A 19,679-nucleotide genomic window follows, 5' to 3' on the forward strand; every position below is an offset into this window, starting at 1 on the left:
TGTTCCCTCCAGTGTAAATGCTTATTAATAGTTACAAGCAAATAAAACTGAACACCAGCCAATTGTCTGTGAATGCTCGTTTGCTTCTATTTGCTCCTGTGTCAATGAACATTAAGAGTTGAGATCACAGTTTGTATTCATCAGTATGCAAAATTAGCTTATTTTGCATGCATCCATTATGTTGCTCAGTAGTATTTGTGCCAAATTGTGGTCACCACAACTGCATCCAGCATCTATGCTCCATCACTGTGGAATGGAGTGAAGTGAGGTTTAGTGGAAAATATAACTTTTTGTGACTTGTCAAACTACTATTAGTGTTGTATGCTCATTGCAATCAGAGATGTTCATGGGTTCTGGGCAGTGGAAATTGACATGGGGAATGTGTCACTATTCCAACCAGCAATAAACAATGTCGAACTGTCATTACAGTGCTCCAGTGGTAAACAGAGTCCGTGTTTCTAGCTGATCTGTTACAGTGTTGTGGATAATATACCACATTTGCCCAACAATAATGATGACCCTGAATATGAGACAACTTTCATTTTTAGAGCCTTCTTGAGAATTTTTTTATATTTAATGTATTGTGACTAATTAAATTGGCAAACTGTTTTATTGGCGTGAAGTACCATAAGCTGTGCCTAAAAAAGATAACACTGTCTACCAAAAACAGTTGTGGTGTTTCCTTAGATGGAGTATATAGCACTGATACATACATAGTTTTTCGTCAAAGTCCCTGGGAAGTCACTGAGCTGGTGTTGCTCGGCCCCTTCACATTCGTCACGCACCAGCTCATACTTTGAATTCTGTGATGTTTACATTTGGAAAAGTCCTCTTTATCTCCAGTGGCTTTATTCAGATAATTTTTCATGTAACTGGGAAACCTTAACTTCGTAACATATTGACCCTCCCCTTCTCTCTCTCCCTCTCTCCCTCTCTCCCTCTCTCCCTCTCTCCCTCTCTCCCTCTCTCCCCCCTCCCCCCCTCCCCCCCTCCCCCCCTCCCCCTCCCCCCCTCCCCCCTCCCCCCTCCCCCCCTCCCCCCCTCCCCCCCCTCCCCCACTCCCCCCCTCTCCCTCACTCCCTCCCCCCTCCCCCTTTCCATTCTTTTTTTCCCCCTTTTTTTCTTTTTTCTTTTCTTTTTTCCCCCCCCCTTAAAGTTATGCTCCAAAAAATAATATTTTTTTAATTAATGAAAAACATAATGATTTTACATGTAGACATATAAAGATAGCTTTTAAAACTCAAAATAATGAGTTAAAATTTTTTGAAGATCACCAATAATAAAATCCCAAGTATACTCGTGCACTGGACTTTCATTAGTTTCTATGTACCTATGAAGTCTACCCATGTTTTTTTACAATGGTTTCCTGTGAACATAAATCTTGGAGGAGCTGACTAGAGCGCAGTGGATGTACACTGACTGGCCAGAACAGTATGACCACTGATCTACTATCAGTATAAACCCATCCCGGCAGTAGCAGTGTCATGAATGACTGCTGGTCACACACACACACACACACACACACACACACACACACACACGGTGCATATAGTATCGGTGAGCATGCTGTCTGTATGTAGAATGGTGAAGGCGCATGATCTATCTGAGTTTGACTGAGGGCAGACTGTGATGGCCCAGAGGCTCAGCATGAGCATTTCGGAAACTGTAAAACTTGTTAGGTGTTCAAGAAGTGCTGTGGTGAGTGTCTTCAACACTTAGTGAAACCACATCGAGACATCGTGGGGTTGGGTGTCCGTCCACCCCCATTAGAGATGTAGGACGTCATAGGCTGGGCAGACTGGTAAAACAGGACAGGCAGCAAACTTGCGCAGAATTAACATCAGGCTTTAACATGCTGGACAGAGTAAAAGTGTGTCTGGGCACACTGTGTACCGATCGCTCCTAATGATGGGCCTATGGAGCTGACGACCCAGGCATATGCCAGTGTCAGCACTACGACATCAACTGTATGATTGAAATGGTCATGTGACCATTGGCACTGGACATCGGTGTAGTGGGAGTGTTACATGGTCTGATGAATCCCAATACCTTCTTCATTATTCTGATGGGAGAGTGTGAACCTGTCACCTTCCAGGGGAACAGCTCCGTGACATCTGTACGGTGGGACGGGGAGAAGCTGATGGCGACTCCATAACGCTCTGGTGAACGTTCACTTGGGCATCCATGGGTCCGGTGGAGCTCGTGCAAGGCACCATGATGGCCAAGAAGTACACTGGTTGCAGACCACGTACACCCCTCCATGATGATCGTGTTTTCCAACAGCAGTGGCATTTTTCAGTGAGATAATGCACCATATCACAAGGCCAGGAATGTGATTGAGTGGTTCGAGGAAAGCAGTGATGAGTCCTAATTGAGTCCTAATTACGGGAATTAGGTGACTTGTGTGAGCAGATATGGTTGCAGCTCCCTCCAATGACCTACCGAAGACTTGTTGCTTCTATGCCTCTATGCATTACCGCTGTTATCTGTGCCAAAGTTGACCATACGGGCTATTATGTAGGTGGTCATAATGTTCTGGCTGATTAGTGTATTTATCTTTTACTTCTGCAAAACACTTGTCACTCAACTGATGAACTGTAGACACTTTCAGTCTCTAATGAAGTAAAATCACATTCTTCTTCACTTTGAGCTGCTAAATTCAGTGTCAACTCAGGATCACTATAGCCATCCTTTTTTGAAAGCACTGCCTAAACAATGATACAGGAGAGAGGCTGAAAGCATGTTTTGTTATCGAGTATCCAAAGCTGCATACAGTAAAGATGATATATAGTGGCAACTATCTCTACCAAAATGTGACAGCTGGGCTACAAATGTAGTACTGTGTGCTATCTAGCAGTCAAATACTTAACTGTCAGTGCTGAAACAGTTAGAAGTGGGGTTTTATTTATTTATTTATTTTTAAGACCTTTTCCTAAGTTGTATGATTTTACTCAGGCTCTTAAGTTTGTCAAAATTATAAAAATGAGGTAACTCGGGGTTTTATGGTAAGGGGTTAATTGAGTTGTTCACACGCATACTGAATAGCCTGGTGTTCAAATTCATGAAACCTTCCCTGATTTGGGCCCCTGAAAATTTGGCACATAGAACTGGCAATCTATAATTTACTCTTCATGTGGTGGTACATATGAACATTCACTTCCTTGATATAAATTTCCTTCCTGCTGAACAGTTGTTCGTAAACTCTGCATCATGAATTACCTTTAACTCAAAATTTGTTTCGTATTGTCTGTGTGAACTAGTTGTGAACTGAAATTTGGAGATCTGTATTTTTCAACAATCACAGCTGTGACTTACATTGTTTATGAATAGCTGTAATCTACTGTTCTTATGCCGGAATAACAGTATGTTATCCTCTCAGCTCCTTAGTACTGAATTGGCAGAAATCGGACCACTTCCGGCTAACAATGTGCTTCATCATTTGTAGCCAGCCTTAAAAATAAATGGGGATGCCAAGCAGATGCTGCATTAGCATTTTTGTTGAACATAGTGTTTCATTTATTGTACCCCATTTTGGGGGTTACGTGAGATCAGTGTGATTGTGTGATGATGTCACATACTTTAAGGAGGATAAATGTATTAATTTGAAGTAAGGGACCGTGGTCCAGAAACACTGAAGTTTGTAAGTGAAAATCATTCTGATACCTGTGTTAATGGAATACATGTATCTGTACTGCTGTTACTGAGATTGTAGGGTAGGCAGTCGGGAGGAGCACTTACATGTAAAGGTTGGGATAACAACTCAACTAATGCAATGCAGATGGTGTACTATGTATTGACATGAGTAATCCTGGTGTACAGTGTCTGTACTGTAGTAGACTGCAGTCTACATTTACAAGTTGACGTACTAACATCAAACAGCCCTAACCAAATTGATTTGTACCAGATGACGGAATATTCAGACGTGATTTGTGGAAAGTGTCTGCATAGAAGACAACCGGCTCACACTATGTTCTTAAGGCTGTTCTAATGATTATGTAAAAGAGGTTAATAAGTACTGCAGTACAAAGATTGAGGGATGACAAACGACATGGACTCCCAACTTGAAAGGTGCAGTGGTTGCCCAACTGGATGAGGTGCCTGCAATCAGCACTTGATCGGTTGCATGTGAAATGAATCTTCTGCAGAGTACTATGTGGTTACTATTATGAGAAATGCAGCTGCACCCCTACCATCCACAGAAAATTCATGCTTTGACTCCTGCTGAATTCGAACCTCATGTCATTTTCAGCCAGTCGTTCTTGCAGTGGCTTACAGTCGATTATAGCTTTCCTGCATATGTACTTTTCACAGATGATGAAGCATGTTTCACCACAGATGAAGTGCTTGATAGTCACAGTAGCCGTGATTGGACCAATGTGAATCCCCATGCTACAGTTTTGAAGAGCCATCAACACTGATTATCAGTCAGCATTTGGGCAGGCAGAGTAATTGATTACATACTGTCCATTTCTTCTTCCTCCGCTGTTCAATCCACCAGTGTACACACTGTTTTCAGAGACATACTACTACCCAGGGTTCTGGAAAGTATCCCACTTGTTAATGGATGTGGTTGCAAAAAGATGGCGCTCCCCATCACTTAGAACTTAAGGGATCATGAACACCTGGCTCAGACATTTCCTGAAAAGTGGATAAGCAGAGGTGGTTCTGTTTTGTGGCCAGAATGTTCATCTGATCTTATCACACTTAATTTCGTCTTGTGTAGCCATGTGAAAAGTCTAGTGTACGAGATGTGTGTTGAGAGAGAAGAGGATCTCCTGGCAAGGATTTTCATTGCCTACAACACTGTTCAAATGACACTGAGGATAGTAGAATGGGTACAACATAACATTGTGCGATGTTGGCTGCATTGCTGCTGAGGAATGCCATTTTGAACAACTGTTGTAAATGTAGCTGCTTGTGAAACTTGTGCAGGTAATTCATTATTACTGTACCGTAAATATAGGGTCTTTGGTCTCTCTGATATCCAATCACATGCACCATTACTAGTACACCAGTAGGGGAAAGTATCTGTGGATGCAGGGAGGTATTCAGAGGGAATTCTGTTTGTCATGATCAGGGTTCAGAAGTTGGGGTCCTTTGTGCGCTGCACAAGGCTAAGGCTGATACCCTTGGACTTGGTTCTTTCTGGTGTAGGGTCCCTTACCTCAGATGGATACATTTACCCTTCTCCATCATTCCTGAAAGCCTGTAACATCATTATGGACTCAACCCGTATTTGTGTTAGAATTAATTTGTCTCCTTTAGAAATGAATATTGCTAAACCCTGTATTTGTGTTAGAATTAATTTGTCTCCTTTAGAAATGAATATTGCTGAGTGTGTGTCCATTTGTAAAGTCGGTTCAGTTTTGACTACATTTAGATTAAGGCAAACTGCAGTTTAAACATGTTAGATGTTCATAAAAAGCAAGGTACACGGGACGCATCCCCATGTTTGGCAGCACAGTGAAATTTGCTGCCTGCTTGCTACTACTCACCCCAAATTTGGTTGTGCTAGTACTACTGTACTCCAGACCACCTTTCTGAAATCACTAAATTAAATCTGTGTGTGACCTAAACTACTAAAACTTCATCTGTGAATGTAAGACAACCCCTATATTAAGCTATTAGACAATGTAAAAACATTAACCTCAGCAACCAAAGATTTATGGGAGACTGCAAGATGACCCTGTATTTTCCAAATGATGAATTTGCTAAGAAATCTCATTCTCTAGTCAGGTAAAATACAGTAATGATCTTCCCATGCTAGGGTCACATTATGTTATCTGACATCCACTCATTACGGGGAAGGACCCCTCATCTGTCCACTAGGATGATACATGTAAAACTGTTGTAGTAGCACACCTTGTACAAGCTGAAATGTCATGTGACAAACCTGTTACCAATGACTGTGTATTATGCTCCATTTGAACTCATTCGTATACTGACATTGTGCATATTTATGTCAGTAAAGCATATGCACTCTTGCTTTTACTTTACCCCTTCCATTAGTGCTTCTTCGTTGAAAGAGCTTGGTACAATACTGAATCTCCCTAATGCACATGAGACTGCTGGATCTATGTGAGTGACATTTTTATGCATTTGGAATTATTTATTGCTAGTAGTGTGGTGTACCTATTGTCAGAATTTGAATTCACTCCAGTCGTCCATTCTGGGTGCTGCAGTTTACATGAACATTAGTGTACAATATGATCCACTTTTTACGAATGAGCACACTGTGCACCATGATTTGGTGACAGTTGATATGTCACACTGACACTATAGGCCTATAATTAGTTATTTTTCACTCTTCTTCTTCTTCTTCTTCACCACTTCATGTATTAGGTAAAATGCCTTATCTCTTATATGGGCTCCCTGTATTTCATCTTCCAGCGCATTAATGAGATATATTTGATAAGTAATGCAATACACTTTTTTTCTCGCTCAGTTTTGGTTGAAAAAAGATAGAATTTGCTGCGGGGCATTGCAGAATATTCCTGCTCCAACTCCTATAGTTTCCTTAAGGGGCAGATATGTTGCGGCGCTATACGTAGCTTTCAAAATATCATTTGTAACAGAGGTGTGTTCCAAGTAGAGAGCTGTCATTGAATTTCTTCTGTTGGAAAACCGGAGCAGTGCAGATACTCATCGGCACTTGCTGAATGTCTGTGGAAACGTTGCTGTGAACAAAAGCATGGCGAGTCATTGGGTCAAGCGTCTATCATTGTTGCAATTAGGTCGCTCAAACTTGTCCGATCTCCTACATGCTGGCCGTCTGCACATAATTGTGTCCTTGCCGCCTAACAGAAGACACTAAAGAGCAATGAAAGACCATGTGTCTGGAATTTACTCCATGGGAAGTAGTACATGGGTGATTTGGGGGGGGGGGGGGGGGAGAGATTGATGCAGCAAGACGATGGCTCCGACGATGACCAGTAGAGCGGTACCATGCGGGCATACAGGCCTTCCCAGTAAGATAGCGTAAACCTGCCACATTGAAAGGAAATTATGTTGAAAAAGTATTTTGCAGCCAGAAAAGTGGGGAATAATACCATGTATATTCAAATCCTGAATGAAACCAGCTTGCTTTATGGGGTGGAGGGATGGGGGGGGGGGGGGGGCTGTTGCACTACGAATTGAACGCCCCTCATATAACTGAAAGTTTTTGCTGGGAGTCTTTCTCCAACCAAAAAATCTATATGTTCTTCCATTGTCTCCTATTTTTTTTCATTTAGGTTATATATTCCAAAATCTTTCCTCATTTATTTTATAATCTTTCCCTGTACATCCTTCCATTCTTCTTAGAAACCTCATTTCTTGAGCCTGTATCCCACATTCTTGGTGTCTAGCTGTTGCCTGTACCTCACTTCCAAAAGTAAGGATTGGTATAGCTATGCTTTTGTAAAAATTCAGCTGTATTTATTTCTTGCCTTTATCCTGCTAATTTTCAACAATTGTTCTACGTATCAAAGTGAATTTATTAATTTTTGGTCCACATCCTAATTGTATTCATATGTGATGTCACATCCTAGGAAATTTAAAACGTTCAGCTCACCTAAACGATTTTCTGTGAAAGGCTACTTTTGATCTTAGTGGTTGTATGTCATCACTTTTGTTTTATCTTCAGATAATTTTAGGTTGTATTCTGATGTTACTGCTGCAATTTGTAGATTACCGTCTGAAGGTCATCTTCAGTCTCTGCAATTAGTGTTTGGTCATCTACATGTAGGACTGCATTTAGTCTATGGTCATTTTCTTAGTTCTTTTTGTTTAGTCATCATTTTCCACTTACTGACCACTTCATCTATGTGTCTGTTGCAGAGTTTCAGCTTTTCCTTCTTGGAAAGAAAACCAATATGTTTCGCAAACATGTGGCTAATGGAGATTCATTTGTTTGTGTTTGCTCTGTATTTATGTGTTCGCTGTCATTTTGTTAAATGTGGGAAATCTTTTGATATGGATACTTTCTGAATATTTTTCAATGCAACTACTATGTTACACAGCAGCCATCATTTTGGTAATAGTTTTTCCCATTTTTCATCTGGTATATGTTAATCTTGGTTTGACACGTCATGTACCTCATATATGGTTTTCAGTTTTATGTTTGAAGGTACATGTACTGATTTGTCTCCAGAGTCATAGCCAATTGCATCACTATATTTACCTGTAATTTCTTCTTAAACAAATGTCGAGTTTTGTTAAGATTCCACCAATGGAAGTACTGGTGCAGTTAGTTGAGTAGGTTGCTATTTTCTAAACTTTACTGTATACCATTACCTCACAAGTTGACTATAGGCTCCAAAATAATTTGGTATGGAACTCACCCACTTTTCTTTTCTCAGTAACTGAAACGCAGAGTTATGGCACAATTCAATGTAAGTTACACTTCACAGTTTTGTGACAAGTTCCAGCAATTCCATCCCTCTCTCCCCCTCCCTCCCTCCCTCCCCCCCCACCCGCCCCTTTTCTTCATAATTTTATATTGTTATGAGACAGAATGACAGAACTGCTGACCTGTACCTACCTCTTTGGGAGGGCATAATTTTTAGTACACCCAGTAGACTCCCTCTTCCTTAAGAGAGGGTCTAATAGTTCAAAAGGTAAAAAGAGTTTCCTGCATTTTAATCTGTTAAGAACGTCTCTTGGCAGTACTGAAAATATTGCCTCCAGAAGGTAGGTGTTGGCCGGGAATTGTGCCAATAGTTTTATAGTTTTTCTGAAGTTTATTTTCCTTTTGAAACATTTTACATAGAGCTGTGGGGGGGGGGGGGGGGGGGAGTGAAGCACCCAGGAGAGGAGGAAACGAAATGAAACTTCATAGGTTGAGAGGATATGTGATGATATTGCGGTGAATGCATTATTGAGGCAAATTTATCAAGAACTTGCCAATACTAGCCAACTTATTAGTTCATTGTTGGACGCCCTCTGGTCTTTAAGTGTGTATTGGTTCAGGAGGGAAGCATGTCGTAAAGCCATTGCATCCTCCCCTGAGGCAAGATGGTGCAGAACTGTTTTAATTGGTTCTTCCTATCCAGGATAGTGGCACTGGGAAAGGTTGACATCAAAGCTGGTTGCATGCCTTTCTATCGGGTACAGATCTGAGGATATTGCATGCCATGAGAGTACTTCAAAATTACACAGGAAGTTCATAAAGGCACATAAAGGCAGGTGCGGCACGCGCGCGCTTTTTTTTGTGTGTGTGTGTGTGTGTGTGTGTGTGTGTGTGTGTGTGTGTGTGTGTGTGTTGTCAGAGTTCCCTCAGTCACTGCTAGCTATGACCTCAAGTCACACCTGATGATTCCCCGTGCCACAATGCTGGGAGTAATGCTCCTGTGCTTCTCCCAAACATTGTAAGAATGGGACCAGGTTGCTATTATACTTGCTGACAATCATATGGGATAGTGCAGGACTGCTTCATCACAGAACGAAATGTTATGTTGTTCATTAGCAGTCCATTCTTCCCAATCACACCACTCCAAACACATCCATTTGTGCTGTGGTGGTAACAGCGGTCTACAGATGGGGTGGTAATTCCCTAGCCTGTCTACTGCTAGCCTCGGACCAGTGGCGTGAGGTGCCAAAGAATGTAGCAGGGGTTCATGATTTGTTTTCGGATGGCAGGCACAGATCGAAGAGGTTACAATGTGCTCAGTGCACAATACAGCAATCCTTCCTCGTGGTGATCAGATGTGGTTGAACAGAACCTTGACAATGAATGTGCCTGCCTTCACATTCACACAGATTCCAACCTTGGGCCACTGTCGCACACGGATGTCTCATAAACCTGAATGTTGCATGATTTGATCAGCCAGCCAAATAGAGACAGACAATGAGGCCCCTTTCAAAGTTTGTCAGGTGCTGAGGAGGATGATGTCTCACACAGGTGTGATATCTCCGTGTCCTTCATAGATATCAGTTAACATCTGATGCTGTTTCTGCCACTTGTGTTCCTTACCAGGCCTGGTAACAATGTTACACACAAACAGCTCTAAATATGAACAACAGAAATGCAGACTGGTGGACATTTTACATGTCACAAAGAATTGCAGGTCTAGATTAGATTAGTACACACATTCTCGAAAACCTTAAAGTCACAGTGTTACATCAATACTCAACACTGTGATTCAGCATCTGGGGCATTATTAATTGATAATTTGTGAAATTTTTAATGGAACATCTACTGACAGACCTCTGATAAAATAATTTTTACCTGTTCATTGCTCCATTAAAGGTAACAGTTTGTTAAAAGCAGAGAAAATGACTATTTGAGATGTGAATGGAAGGCACAAAGAGCCACTGCAGTTGTAGCTCAACTTCTGTGTTTATTCAGTGCAAGCATTGTAGGAAACTTGTTACATAGGCATGATATCAGATTTCATGGTAAATGTTGTCCATCAGCATACACCTAATTTTCACCAAAAAAAATGTGAGCCAGATATGTAGCTTGTATTTCTTGTTGATATCATGTCATTATTTATGAAAATTTTGTGAAAGTTAGTAGTCTAAAATTAAATGTGTCCGCTTGAGAGACAATGATTTGTATATTATTATTCCTACAATACCTCCCGAAGTTCGTGCGTTCATTGTTATGTGGCTGTCAATGAAAAATTCATTAGATTTTTTTGTCATGGGAACATGGAAAGAAAAAAGCCTTTCAGTAGTTGTGAATAAATGACCAGTGGCTTTCCATGCAGACACCTTATTGCCATGCCAACTGGATGACTACGCAAACTACGCTAATTGTAAAATAAAGCTTCTATCTGAGAACATTGCTTAATATGCTGCTTCTGCTGCAAACTACTAGTGAAAGCAGGCATCACCAGTCTAAGAGCTTTTGTCATTTGACAGTGAGTAAACTTATGAAGGAATTTTCCTCTTTAAACTAATGGAATGTAGCACATTTTGATGATACATACTCTAGACAGGTAGTGACGTAAAGATCGCATTGAAGACCTTCTGTTCTCTTTGTTGTATCTGTGTCCATGACTACTTGGAAATGGTGATGCATGGTGACCTCCAACTTGTATTCAAAATGTGTAGCTTTGTGTCATAAGATCAGCAACACAGGGGATTTAAGAGTGCTTTTCTCATTTACATAACCTAAACACCTCATTCCATGATCATTTTCTTTGTCGCTGTCTATTGGGCTGCTACTGTCATAATACTTTCTTCATGGAATATCGAGAATCACTGTTTGTTACATTGATCCCAAACAAAAAGTAAAAGCACTGTGATGTGATTCACTGTGTAAAATGGAATAGAAAGCATATGAATTATGTTGTACATTGACACACAAGGGTAACAACCACACATGGCAGTCAACACTTCAGATGGGTTTAAACAAAATATTCACATGAGTGGGAAGAGCTGTTCTGTGAATGATTTCCATTTTAATCAAGACATGAAACTTGCATATAGTTTTGGAGTGCTATACTTGTACATTGAGAAAAGCTATGTGGGAGGAGAGGAACACAGGTGTGTGTGTGTGTGTGTGTGTGTGTGTGTGTGTGTGTGTGTGTGTGTGGGGGGGGGGGGGGCAAAGTGGCATTGCACTATTGGTTCTCAGCACGGAGAGATACAGTACAACTGTCGATTCCATTGTATGCACAATATTTCGATGACCATCCCATTTGCTGTATTTAAGCATTGCAAGCTGTGTCCGTATGTGTATCCAACTTTGTATAGCATGGACACGGTTCCTGCCCATTGAGTGGAGTGAAGTGATTACTTGTCTTCCGTAACTACACTTTCTGCCTGTTTTGAGGAGATTACATCAGATTTGGAGGCTAAAGATTTCCCTTCAGTGATCTTTATTGATTTATTTCTTCTACGTTTCTGTTTAGCAGTATATGATGATTTTTTGTGTGTAGTGCATTCTTTATACATTTTTGATGACAGGCTGGAGGATTTTTGAGTAATTTGTAATGCATCCTCAGCTACAGATTATACTCATTGCCTTGAACATTCTTCCTGACATACAGTACACTGATCTGTGATGTCAACTTTCTTTTGCCTTAGGAGGATGCTGGATTCAACGTGCAGTAGGAACTTGTAAAAAGGAAACAGTTCAATATTTTATTACTTGACATTCTATTACACTGAGATACTTGAACATGGAGTAACATACTTAAGAAAAGATGTGTATTTTTCATCTATGGTGTCTTTTTCATACATTCCTTTCCACTTTCTTCCTTTGAATTATCAGTAAACAACTTGACATAGTAATAATTCTTTTCATTTATCTGCAACATAATGTGACCTTTCACCACCAAAAATACTTTGTGAATTTGAAATCTTAGCCAGTCTGTAGATTGGATTTTGTGTTGAGCCAAACATTCCTTCACAAGTGGCTGTGGCAACGACAGGCAGGCAAGGCTTACCACTTGCAGTTGGATCATGTTGAGTGTATAGTGTTGTGAAATATCCTGGCAGATTAAAACTGTGTACTGGTGGAATTAAAGCTGTGAGGACAGGTCATGATTCATGCTTGGGTAGCTCAGATGGCAGAGCACTTGTCCACGATAGGCAAAGGTCCCTAGTTTGAGTCTCGGTCCAGCACACAGTTTTAATATACCAGGAAGTTTCACATGAGTGTACGCTCCACTGTAGAGTAAAAATTTCATTCTATATACTATTGTGTTAAAATTAACTGCTGAGGACTGCTATTATTACTACTGGTGCTGAAAAGTAGGTGGAACGATTGAAGTCATAAGGCTGCATGATTAAAATCTTTTTTGGTTCTGTGTACAGTATAGAGCAATGGAGCCACCCCATTTCTGGTTGCCATTCATCTTATGCAATATAGACACATTTAATTAAAATATAGCACAAAAAAGCTCTCATTCATAAGAAGACTACTACCACATAACGATTCGGTTGTCTGGTCATATCAGCAATGTTGGTTTGCAACATAATTCTGGGAAACATTGTGGAATGTGGTTTGTAGAAAGATATTGCTGTTCAAAAATTGTAACAATGTGTGTCATTCTGAAATTCGAGGTAAGACTTGATTATAGGCTGGTTGGCCACAACATTGCTTCACTTCATAAGATCCTACCAGAGGGGTTACAACTTCGCCTCCTTCCAATCTTGAGTGGTTCATCTAGCCATTTGCAGTGTGATGTGCAGTTGGGGAAGATAGATCTCAGTAGACTTTACTTTTTTCACATAGACAAAGCATTCCCAGAAAGACACATCACATAGAGTGCTAGGGGGAAAAATCTAAAACTGAACTGAAATCAAACCTTTGAACTTTGGATTTGCCATATAAACGCTCATCCCTGCAACCAGATAGTGACAAACACTCATAGGAAACTGTTTATCTAAATCTATTGTGACATGGATGAGGTGTGTTCTTGAACAGTATCACAGCCTAAGAGTACATTACTGTAGGGGTGTGGGGTATATTTCCCCAATTCCTTACGGCAACATGGCATATGGTTCTCCAGCCACCTGCCCTCTTCTTTTTGGAGTGGCTAGGGCTATGGTTGGGTTGCAAACAGAGGTTGAAACTAATATCAGAATTCCAAATTGCTGTTCATTTTTGTAATTAGTCTCAAGTATATAAGTATATGATTGTATTTCGTAGTTTTTATTTTGTTTTTTGTTTGCTAGCACCAGCCTATGCAATGCAGTTGTATAGTCTGGCTGATGAATTGTATAAGTTCTGGTACCACTATCAAATGAAAATAAGGTCATGTGCGACAGGGAACTCTAGCAAAGTTTGCCAGCGTGAGTCCACTGTGTGTCAGTGGAAGCAGTGTATCTTATATCTGTTAGTATTCCCTAGTTGTCAAGTTTGTGGTTGTGCAACTGTCTGCATTTTCATTTGACCGCTTTAATACAAACGAACAAAAAATACATGAACAAATGCACAAAGCATGTTCCCTCACATAGGGAATAACTGACCTGTGGGTGTCGGTAATAATCTGCCTTTTAGCCGTAATCATATGTTCATTAAGGTGTTTCATAATACCAATTTCTGAGTTCTAGGTGTTGTAGAGGGACAGTAGATAAAGTTTGGTAAGTAACCCATGTCTGTAAATGTCTCTTCCAGATGCAAAATAATTTTGGAGATGAGACTATTTTCAAATCTCATGAATCACGACACGCGCACACAACAGAGACTGTGAACTGTTAGCAGTATGTTCTACTGGAGGCCGTGGCCTGGGCAGTGTTTTGAGTACTTGTCGTCTTGTTCTCTTTTATGTATCAAATGATGTCCTTTTCAAATTAAAGAACGTGGTGAGCATCCGTTGAGCAAAACAGTCAACCCTCGTAGTTGGGACTATACCACTCTCTAGCAGGTCTTGTTGTAGATGGACAAAAGTAACTTGTGATATTATAATTACAACAGAGACTGACAACGGCACCCTCTTCTCAATTTGTGTGTACTGTGATGTGGTTCAAAACTGATCCAAAATTCAAACTTATCTGATATCCAAATGGTACATTTATGGAGATGGGTTCCTTATCAAAACTTGAGCCCTCTACTAAACCTACTCTACAATGCTTAGAAACCTGGAATAGGAATTGTGAAACACTCTTGTATATATGTATAAATAAAAGCCATTTACACGAAAGTCACAAAAGTATGTTACTAAAACCCATTCAACATTAATGGCACAAAAGTTCTTATAATCCTTAAGTATAGCATCAGCAGTAAGGGCCTGGAACCAGATAAGAGATCATTTTTCTTTTTTTCTTTGTAGTAGCCATAGTGGCTTTCTAGGCAAACTGAGGGAGTGTGTGATGAAATTAACAAAACAACCCATCTATTGTCTTGACAAACATTTCCTTTACCAGCTAATTTACATTTCAAAACACAGATTTAACTTCAGAGGTTATCTGCCTATTGAAGGACCATCATCGCAATGTCAACATGAGAAAAATGTACATCAATGAGAATTTGTGGCATAGCACAGTGAAGAAATGTATAAAAGTTATGGCATAACACACAGAATGTTGCTACTTTATTCTCTATGACTTCACAATGGAATCTGTTCCTCACATTTACACAGCACTGTTTTCAAATAACCTACTTGCGAGATGACAGAAGTGCAATGAGCATCATAGTAGGAATATTTGTTTTGTAAATAAAACCGCCTTTTCTTGCTGCAACTTCATTTTTTCTCCATATACATTTTGCCTTTTTCATATTCTAAGGCATCTTCAGTGGCATAGTTTGCTGGGATCTGTTTTTCCTCTCCTCTGCTCTGGAGGTCCCACTACCACTTTATTTCCGAACCACACATACAATTTTGTATTCCAAAGTTTTTCCCACTGTTCACCACATTTCTCCTTTTTTGTGGTGTACTATTATTCTTTAGCCATTAGTTATAGCTATTTGTTCAAACACTGTGCTTCTAAAATGTTGTTAAAATCACAGTGTTCGAACAAATAGCTATAACTAACGGCTAAAGAATAATAGTACAACATTGTTACAAGCAAAGTGTTTGAACAAATAGCTATAACTGCTGGCTAAAGGATAATAGTACACCACAAAAAAAAGGGAGAAATGTGGTGAACAGTGTGAAAAAGTTCGGAATACAAAATTGTACATGTGGTTTGGAAATAAAGTGGTAGTGCAACCCCCAGACCAGGTGAGAGGAAACACAGATCCCAGCAAACTATCCCGCTGGAAATGCCTTAGAATAAGAAAAAGACGAAATGCATCTGGAAAAATAAATAAAGTTGCAGTAAGAAAAGGTGGTTCTGTTTACAAAACAAGTATTTCTGTGCTTGCAGCGGAGGATGGCTACGCAAACAAACTTATCGTAATTGAAATTTCAGTTAGTCACAATACGACAAGAGACGTGTATCCGGTATAAAAAGCTGTGCAGTGAACTTGTGTTGGTAAACAACAAATGTGTTTCACATTTTGCTCTACCTTTGATGATAAAAGATTTACTAGTGGTTAGTCTGGAGTAAGTGGTAGTGGGTTGTGGACAGTTATTCTGAAGGGGGGGAGGTGAGTTAAACAGAGAGAGCAGTTGTTGAGAAAGGTGAGTGGTGCAGACCATTTTTATGGGTTAGGGGCAAAACGAATATGTGCCAAGGTTTAATTAGTTTACAATTTACTGAGGGAATGATGGAAAGATGAGTTGCTCCTAGAGATTGGAACTTGCAAGTTCCAGAGGAATAGCAAAGGAAGGACTTGAGGAAAAGTATGTGAGACTGGTAGCTGGCTGTTGGTGGAAGGAGTGGAGGTATTGAGGTATAGAACGATTATTGGAAAAAAAGGGGGATGGTTGGAACTGGTGAAAATAGCTCTAGGAAAGAGAAATATGTGTAAAACAAGGTGAGGAGTTAAAGATGCAAATTGGCCACTGGGAAAATGTGCTAATAATGATTGACAGTAAAATAATTTTACAACAAGAAATAGCCATTGGAAATATACTAAAGATCTGTAAACAGTAAATAAGACATCAAGGAGACAGGGTAGGATCGCCAATTGGAAGAAAACTGTGGTCGACAAACAAGGAAGAATGATATGCAAAGAGAGAAAAGACCGTGCAGTTTAAGTAGATCGTCAAACAGTGAAAGGAAGGTCAATGAACATAGAAAAAGAGAGATTGCCGAAGAGCATATATTGCAAAAATAAAAAATCAAATTGAGAATAAGATCACAGAACATGAAAAGACGCCACGAAAAAAAGAAAATTGCCGAATACAAACAAAACATAGTCGGCCAGGGAAATATGCGCCAAAGAAGAAAGAAAACTCCTATTCGAAAAAGTACTGAACACAAAGAGACTGCCAAATGACGAAAATTCTCTACAGTAAGCAATAAAATTAGGAGACAGAATAGCCCATTGATCATCATTATTCGCACAAACTAAGTGTACACCCAGTACGGTGGCTGATGGGAACGCCTGTAAAGGGGAAATGTATTTACAGTCCCTTCCATCAGCTAACCGCGAGGAGTGTCAAACTTAGTTTACGCGAATAGTACTTACCTTAAAGAGGTGAAATTTCTATTACTGCTGTTAGACACACGTAAAAAAGATACCTGTTAGTTTTTTCTCATGGAGAAAAAACATATGGTTTGGGGAAAGTTGGAAGAAATGACACGTCACTCAGACTTCTGGTTGAGATGGACTTACCTGTAACATGGATGAGGCAAATGCCGGAAGTGGTGGTGGGGGGGGGGGGGTGTCAAAGACAATAGACAATACGAGGTAAATGGTAGTACATTGAGAAGGATTGTGCCAGCTTCAATCCACAGATGATATGACAGAGTGAGAACTAAAGATGAAGTAAGGGGAACAAATATGGAAAAATGTAGGCCTAATTAAAAGTGCAATTACGAACTAGGAGGAAAGCAGAAAGGTAGAGGTGAAAAAACCAGAAAGAGAATGAAAATAAAAATGTAGTAGAATATTTTTCCTGCTTTGCTCATAGTTCTTAATTGGACTTTTTATTCCACTTTTCATTTTTGTTCCCTTTAATTCCATATTATCCAGCCTGCTGCTAGGTGTTTTGCTGCCCTAGGTGAGAAATGAAATATGGCACCCGCTCTATTTTACTACCATCGGCCTCCTCGATTCACTGAGGACTCTTCTTAAACTCTGGTGGTGTACTGGCCAGTTTAAAAACTATCTAACTAGTCTCTTACTAACTCACTCATTCATTCTTTGTGTAACACTGCTTTAACCAGTGCAGTTACCTAGCCTCTGAATTGTCTAGTGGATAAAACTCAGCACATTATAACTGACTGTCATCACTAAAATATTTAAAATCACACTTACATCCTGTGCATTAGGTCAGCATGAAATGAACATGATTTACTACAAAAAAATGTTTAAGACCTGTGGATAATAACTAAGACTATTGATACGGGTTGTCTTGAATAAAAATATTTTACGCCATCTTGACTTTTGAATGGTTTTTAACAATTAAAACAGATCGCCATTCAGTATTCTCATAATGAGAAAATTCGATCAGGTTTGTAGAGTCTGCTTTCTGTAACTGTAGTTGGAAACATACATCCTCTTTTCACGACACTCATTTTTAAAGACTCTGGTTTGGTTTTTCTGTGCAAACCTTTACAGTCATTGGCTAGGTACGCCAGCAAAAAGTGGGATTCTTGTAGATATTTTTGTGAGTCAGGTCCAGGACACATGCTCGTAAAATTGTTTTGGGATATAAGGCAGGTTGTATGAGACTGTCGAAGTGTGGTTGATAATAAATGATATTTATGGTAAGTTTCATTATCACTCTAGAGGCAGACATGTACATCTCGATAATTGTAATTTTAAAGATACTATTTAACTGCAAAACTTATTTTTGTCAGTTTCAAAAACAAAACATTGACAAAGCATATGCTTTTAATTTTTGAATTTTATGTACATTCATCCCATTAAGAAAGGGGCACTGATGACCTTGGTTTGTAGTGCTCAAAACTAATTTCATCTTTCATTTTATCATTACACTTTCCACAGAACAGAACTGAATTTTCTGTTGATGCATGGCAGACAGTGATAACAATATTTGGTACAGGAACCACATGCTTGGAGGGGGAAGGGGCAGTAAATTAAAAAATTAATTAATTGACAACTTTCCTTTGTATGAATTGACAACTTTCCTTTGTATGCTGTGAGCTGAGACTCTGTTCAGACCACTCAAAGCCTGCGCATGGCTTCAGATGTGTTGCTGACCTGTTGTTGTTTGCATTGTAAGACTGCCCTAGATGGGTTTTGTTCACAGTCCCTGGTCAATGGGGGGTATGAGACAGGATCACATGGTGCCCCAGATGCAGAAGGATCAGTGATGGAACACTGTCACTTCACTATCTTGCTCAGTAGTGCCTGACATGCTAACACGGTAGTGGCCACCTTTCCAAGCAGTTGGTTGCTTCCACAGGTGCCTTAATAATATACCCTTTTATTGTGATCAAACATTCTAGGGGTTCTTTCTCCGCCCCAAGCCCAGTTCTGTCTCTCCCTTTGCTGTTATCTCCTACTGTAACATTTACCATTACCCTTGTACAGGATTTGTATCTCAAGTATTATCAGATGTTATCTAGTATTTTAATGATTTGTAATATCTTTTTTGCAGGCCAACAAAACATTCCGATGCCTCCTCGGCCTTCGAGCGGGCAGTCTGATGGAAGTGGACCTACTCGTATGAGTCATTCACCGATGGCAGCTCAGGGGAACTATCAGCAACCATTGGCTCCTCCATCACATCTGCATGGATATAAACTTCCTGGCCAACAAATGGGTCCTTATGCGCCACAGGGTCAGCAGTATCCTCAAGGTATATTTTCTTTTTACATTTGACGTGAAGGCATTGTTGTAAAAGCAAAAGGCAAAAGAAGGTTCAGTATCTTAACTCTTTCAGAAACATGTGCTGTAGAAATAGTTGTATAGTGTGTTGGTGTGGTTTTGTTATGGAAAATTGGACAGATTCTGAAGTATGTATGTGGGAAGTGTGCTTTTCAATTACAGAAATAAAACCACATTACCTAAAGTTTTACAGAGAAAGTTCAGTTTCCATGGTATTACAGGAGACTTACGCACACTCTCACATCAGTGTCATTAATAATGATCCATTGAAAGAATTATTTTCTAATATTCATAAGGTGTAGACCCCCCCCCACCCCCCTTTCCTTTTTCTCGTTTTACACTGATTAAATGCCTTTTCCACAGGAAAGAGCCCTTTACTTTTGGCTTTTGCATT

General features: G+C 39.9%; 1 protein-coding gene across 1 annotated transcript in view; it reads left to right on the top strand.

The window, feature by feature from the left end:
• LOC124721956 (trithorax group protein osa-like) overlaps nt 1-19,679 on the top strand; it is a gene marked incomplete in the record, with an annotated part of 116,348 nt that overhangs the window by 12,695 nt on the left and 83,974 nt on the right. Inside the window, 1 exon segment of the mRNA XM_047247121.1 lies at nt 19,056-19,256. Coding sequence (XP_047103077.1) covers nt 19,056-19,256 — 201 coding nt within the window.

This window comes from Schistocerca piceifrons, chromosome X, assembly GCF_021461385.2.
Source record: "Schistocerca piceifrons isolate TAMUIC-IGC-003096 chromosome X, iqSchPice1.1, whole genome shotgun sequence".
NCBI classification, from domain to species: domain Eukaryota; kingdom Metazoa; phylum Arthropoda; class Insecta; order Orthoptera; family Acrididae; genus Schistocerca; species Schistocerca piceifrons.